Genomic DNA, 6,000 nt, shown 5'->3' with positions numbered 1-6,000 from the left:
ATGGCGAGTGTGAGCGCGGTGAGTGTGAGCGCGGCGAGTGTGCGGCCGCGTCGCCATTCCCCGTGACGTCAGAGTGTATTGTTGTGAGCGGGGCCGAGCGGAGCATCCCCGGAGCTGTCACCGCGGCGGCCGCGGCGGTGGCGCAGCGCAAGCCCCGCACGAGCGAGCCCGGCCGGCGCCGCCCCCGCCCCTGCCCCGGGCCCCCCCGCCGCCGCCGCCGCCGCCGCCGCCGCCCCCGCCCCCGGCCCGCCCGCCGCGCGCCGCCGCCGCCGCCGCCGCCGCCGCCGCCGCGCGCCCCAACCCACTCCACCCCACCCCCTCGCTCCAACCCTCCCACCCGCCGCCGCCGCCGCCGCCGCCGCCGCCGCCGCCGCCGCCGCCGCCGCCGCGCGCTCCCCCCGCGGAGCGAGTGCGGGTCACCGGGTCACTGGGTCATTGTCTCTGCGCCCGAACCCCGAGCACCCCGTGGAATCCCCCACGTCATCATCAGAACCATCAATGAGATGCAAACATGAAAGACAAGAGGAAGAAGAAGGACCGCACCTGGGCCGAGGCTGCCCGCCTGGTACGTACCGCCCCCCACCCGCCTCCCGCCGGCCCCGCCGCTCGCCCTGCGCCGGTCCGCGGCGGCGGAGACTTCCAGCCCGAGCCGCCGCCCGCTCGCCGGGCTCCTGCTCTTTGTTATTCTGCGGGAGTGGGCTCGCCCGGGGGCCCCTGTGTGTGTGCGTGCGCGCGCGGAGGGGCGCAGCGATTAGCTCCGGGAGCCCCGCGTCCGGGACCGCCCGGGACACTTCTCCCCGTACTTCGCTCTCTGGGCTTGGCTGTGCCTTCTCCACGGGTGAATTTCCGAGCGCTCGGTGCCGCTCCACTTCCCTCTTTGCCGCTCCGGAGACCTTTGTGTGGCAATTACCACTCCCTCCGGGCCCCTCCACCCCCCGGAATTTCATCAATAACTCTGTGCACAGTCTGTGTGTATTTTCGGCGTTTGTGAGTTCAAACATTTTACACGTGCATGCACGGTGTGTGTCCGACACGGACTTGTGGGGCGTGTGCATGTGGGCTAGGTGGTTGCGTGTCTGTGTGCCGTGTCGTGTGCATTATGTGTGCACACTGATACGTGCATGTTTTGTGTGGCTCCAGTTCGTTTGTGTTTGTAGGTATTGTGCTCTGCTCGATGTTTGTGTGTACATTCTGTGCACGTGTGTGCAATTTGTGTGTGTCGGGGTGTGTGTATGTTTGGTGAAGTTGGGTCAGTGTCATTTGTAGTGGGAGGTTATTAAGAGTGTACAGCTAGGTATGTTTTACTGCTGGCTTCCTGGGCGGTGTTACTTGGCTGCTTTTCCTTTTCTTTAACCTTTCGGAGCTTACGTTTTAATCATCGAAAGAATGTCTCTATAGAAATGCCGGTTGGCAGAGGGGCGTCGGCGTCTTCGGTTTGATGCATGTATATGTGTGGGTTTTTCTTTTCTTTTCTTTCTTTTTTTCTCCCCCCCCCCCATTTTCTTCTTTTAAAGGACAGCTGTAAAAGGATTTTTCAAAAGGATATTTCTGTACAGTGCGTCTTGGGAATGCTAGGCATTACATTTGAAGCTAAGCCTTTCAGGGTTTTGGCTGCATAAATTAAATATTTATTCACCAACTTACTATCTGTTATAAATTGGCCAAAAGAAAGCAGACTGCATGCAGCGGGGGTTTTGGGAGGAGGGAGCAGGATGTGTTACTGGGTTGACTTTGTAAAGATTGTTTTACTCTAACTGTAGTCATTTTGAAAAGCATTTGAGTAACTACATTATGCTCAAGGAGAACATTTGTCAAAAGTAATTATCTGAGTTTGGTTGAAGGGCCTTGCTCTGGTATGTATCTGGATTCTAGTAAAGGGTTTTAGATAATTGCCCCTATTGCCCAGCGAAGAAGTGACAAAGTCCTTTTTAATTGCAATCTAGTTATTGGTAGCTGGAGTGCCCAGGCCCCTTTACTTCATCTCTTAATTTTGTTGTGCTGTATGTTATCATTTCTCCCCTTATCTGTGATCGTGTTAATCGCTAAATCTCTCACTCTGTCGATGAATGGGCAGGTGATAGTGATTCTTTAATGAACTGCATCTGGAAGAGGAAACTAAGTTGTGGGGAATATGTGAGAAGTAAGCAGTAAGTGTTAAGTAGATGCCAAATTGATGTTATCACTGAGTTTTTGCTGGAGCATAGTACATTACTTATTGTTTGCTCGGCCATTAATTCAGAATTGTGTGGGGGTGTGCAAGGCTTCTGAAAATGCATTATTCAGGTTCCGTGGAGTGGCAATCAAGTACTATTAGAGAGCTTCAGTGTATATTTTAAGCAAGTGAACAATGAGTTGATTTATAAATATTTGAAAATAATGATTCATGAATTAGCCATATCTGCCTGCAGAGAATTATTTAATAAATAACATTACTCTGATGGAATTTAAAGCTAACCATTTGTATTCAATCAGTATACGTTACTATTCTTGAAAGTACTGTGTTTGATTTGACCTAATCATGACATATCTGTATTGATACAATTTGAAAGAGATTTCTAAGTCACAGGTTTTTGTTAAAAGTTGAATTTTTCTCTTGAAAAGTTCATTGATGGGGAAAGACACACTAGGAGTCATCAACACAAAAGAACGATAGACCAGATGTCTCTGTTTTAACCAGACATATTGAACTAGTAGTTATGGTAATTTTTCAATTTGGTTCAAGTTATTTTTCCCCTGGTAGTTGTATAAATGTGTATGTGTTCAAAATGTGACAGTTAAAATACTGAATACAATTGCAAGGAATTCTATTGAAAATATTATTTTCAAAAATTTGTGATTTGTATAGGTGACTTCATATTTTGTGAAGAAAGGAGAAATCAATCCTTTTGGATAATACTGATGTCTGCTTATTACTATTAACCAAATTAACATTTGGTTAATATATTTTAAAAATTTTCTTTATGATTACATGATTCCATATGAACTTGAACTGTCTTCTAAACTTGCATGATAAAATACTTTTACTTTTATAATTGATAGTATTTCTTTATACTCAATTTTTAAAAAAGATATTTTAAGCATTTCTGTGATATGGATACTATCATTTTATATTTTACAATGCTTCTGATGATTCTGCTGTTGTGTTTAGGGACTTTTAACCTTTTCTTCAAATGTTAAGTAAGGTGTCTGATCTTAAAAGATTCAGGATAGACAGAAAATGCATAACTCAATATGTGGTTTTTGCAGTATATGAACTAAAGAGAGAGTACGCAGATTAACGTTAAGAATAGTGATCTTCCAATTCATGCAGAGTATGTTATATAATATGTATCTCTCTTTCTGGCATGTGTGTGTGAGATTTTCTTGAAAGACAGGACATCAGGGGAGAGGAAATGCAAAATAGATATTATGAACTATGACCAAAAGCTTATGTATACATGTAGCTTTGCCTTCACTTAAAGAAAAATATATGTGGAAGAAGAATAATTCTTTTAGTGTAACTAAGATTTTCCAGTTTACAACAATTTCTATTTTCTTTGTGAGAAAAGTATAGGGCTCCAAATTTGTAAACTCTTGAGTGGCAACTCTAGGGATTTTGTTTTAGATATAGATGCAGCTATCAAGCTCTATAATTTTCCTCAAAGAAATATGTAATGCTTGTATGTGTTAGGCTTGCTTAGGGTATGAAAGAAGGAATGGTGGTATAATTTGCTTGTGTTTTCAGGAATGCAGAGATTATTTACAGGCTGCCATTTTAAAACAGTAATACCACATCTTTTTTTTTTTTTTTTTCCATCTTTTTCCTTTCTGCCCTGCATCAGTTGCAGAAATTTCAGCCTTTAGCCTCCTCCCCTCCCCCACAGCCTTCTGCAGTAGTAGTTGTTACTTTGCGCATTGCCATTTAATATGGAGTCTGCTCCCAAACCATATGCATTTTCATCTGTTTTATCTGCTCTTCTAAGGTTGTAGAGTCTCAGAGGATCCCACAATCACATGGAAGTATCTTCTGTCTTAATATTTGTAGACCACAATAAGAATAAAATCAAAACCATAACTCATGTCGAGCTGGGGCTTTGACTTTAATCCTTTTGACTTTTATCTCAAGACTTCACTCTGTTACTATAAATACAGTTTAAACCATTGTGAAAGGATCTTCATGCTTCTTTGTAAAAAATGGAGATTTGACAGGACTTTGTTTTACTCCACTAAGGGGTTTCTTTGTTACTGGCTTAACACAGAACATACTGTTATTTATATATTTGTTCTAGGCTAATTCTTTTTTTGACATGCAAAAATATTGCTTTGAGAAGTGCTTCTTGATAGCTTCATCACTTTGTTCTATAGGGAATGCTGCTTTTAAGATAATAGTTCCATGGATTAATTTCCCTGAGTTTTGTTTTATTTGTTTTATTCCTTACAATCTTTGTTTAGTCTCCGTGACACCTGAAAATAAATCTTAACTATTTAAATAGCTTTGTGCTTGGTAATATGGCTGATTTATTTACTTGTAGTTTAGATACATTCACACAGATAATGAACCTCGGTTTGTTGGTTTTTTCGTGCGTGCATGTGTGTGTGTGTGTGTGTGTGTGTGTGTGTGTTTTCTTGGTAGTTCAAGGTGACCTCTGGGTAAAATTTTTTAATGACAAATTCACCTCGTTGTTGGAAGAAAACAGGCACATAACCTTTTATGACACAGCAGGGTTACTGAAGGTTTCAAGTAAATTAAAGTTTGGTAAATTATATTGTATTAAAATTAATCTATATTGTGCAAAAGATTCACACAGATTTCCTTTATTTCCTTTATTAATTAAAGGAAATCTGTGTGAATCTTTTGCACAGTGTAGTTTCTTTTGCATAATGCATTACATTCTAAATAAATTGTTAGGGTTTTGACAAAATCTGAATGGTATTGGTGGCTGTTAAAATTTTTAAAAAGCATTTCATAATTGTGTAATTTACTGGTTGCCTTGAATTTTGTCTTTGTATTTGAGAAATAAGTATAATTTGTCAGAAGTGATAAGCATGGTGATAGGGGAGAGTGTGTGTACTGCCTTTGACATTTTCTCACTGTGCTAATGATAGTTTGATTTTAGGTTATAGTCAGGTATTCTTAACAGTTGAAAAATTTTGACATGTGATTTGGGATAACCCCAAAGGTACACAAGAGCATAATTGACAATGCAGTTGGATCATGAGCCTGGCTAATATAGTTTTGCAAATGTAGTTTTATTTTTAATCACTGAAATTTCAGTTGGTTTGATTCAGCTGTTTTCTGTGATCTGCACATAGCATCATTTCTTTATATCTCATCATCTCTCCTTTCAAATATGGAACCTAAATTTCTGTCTTACAGTTCGAAAGATAAAAAAGAGTTTAACGATCTCTGTGCCTATTTAGAATGTAAACAAGTTTGAAGTTGGATAAAAATGTACTTGAAATAATGAGCAATGTGAACTTAGACCTAGTGTTTAGGTTGTTAATTTTTATTTTCTGCTGACATGAAAGTGAATTTTAAGAACTGATTATTTCTTAAGTTTTTCTGTTTTTTAACAAATTCCTGGGTAACATGATTTCTTAGATGTCAGAAATGGACTATTTTCTTGGTGTACTGTGGCTTTTAGACTTGTAGAGTCATACCTGAAAGGGAATTTCACAACCGAAAAGTTAACTGATAAAACAATTGAATTCAACATTTAATAATATAATATTTTTTAAACTTCATTGAAATGCATTGGAAAAGTGAAATATGGCCCCTAAACACTTTGCAGGCTACTATATATATGATTCAGTTGTTGTAGAGGATACAAAGATATATCCTTAAGCAGTGTAAAGTTTGGTAGAGGAACAAGAAAAAGTGGAGGATGACTGAGCAGACACTATCTGTAGGTGACACATGAATGATCAAGCAGGTGCTCGATTACAGATTTACAGAAGGGCGAAGCTGTATGTTATGCGGTGATGGTGGAATGCTCACTGGATCAGATGAAACTTGGTTTG

The 6,000-nt window shown here is 41.1% G+C and overlaps 1 protein-coding gene across 1 annotated transcript in view; it reads left to right on the top strand.

Moving 5' to 3' along the window:
• Positions 1-398: 398 nt before the first annotated feature.
• Positions 399-6,000, top strand: part of ASXL3 (ASXL transcriptional regulator 3) — a 174,001-nt gene continuing 168,399 nt past the window's right edge. Inside the window, exon 1 of the mRNA XM_039463882.2 lies at positions 399-565. Within this exon, the coding sequence (XP_039319816.1) occupies positions 512-565 (54 nt within the window). The 5' untranslated portion in view covers positions 399-511. The remainder of the gene's footprint in view (positions 566-6,000) is intronic.

The sequence above is a fragment of the Saimiri boliviensis genome, chromosome 13 (assembly GCF_048565385.1).
Source record: "Saimiri boliviensis isolate mSaiBol1 chromosome 13, mSaiBol1.pri, whole genome shotgun sequence".
Taxonomy (NCBI): Eukaryota; Metazoa; Chordata; class Mammalia; order Primates; family Cebidae; genus Saimiri; species Saimiri boliviensis.
This window is presented reverse-complemented; position numbering and strand designations above follow the sequence as displayed.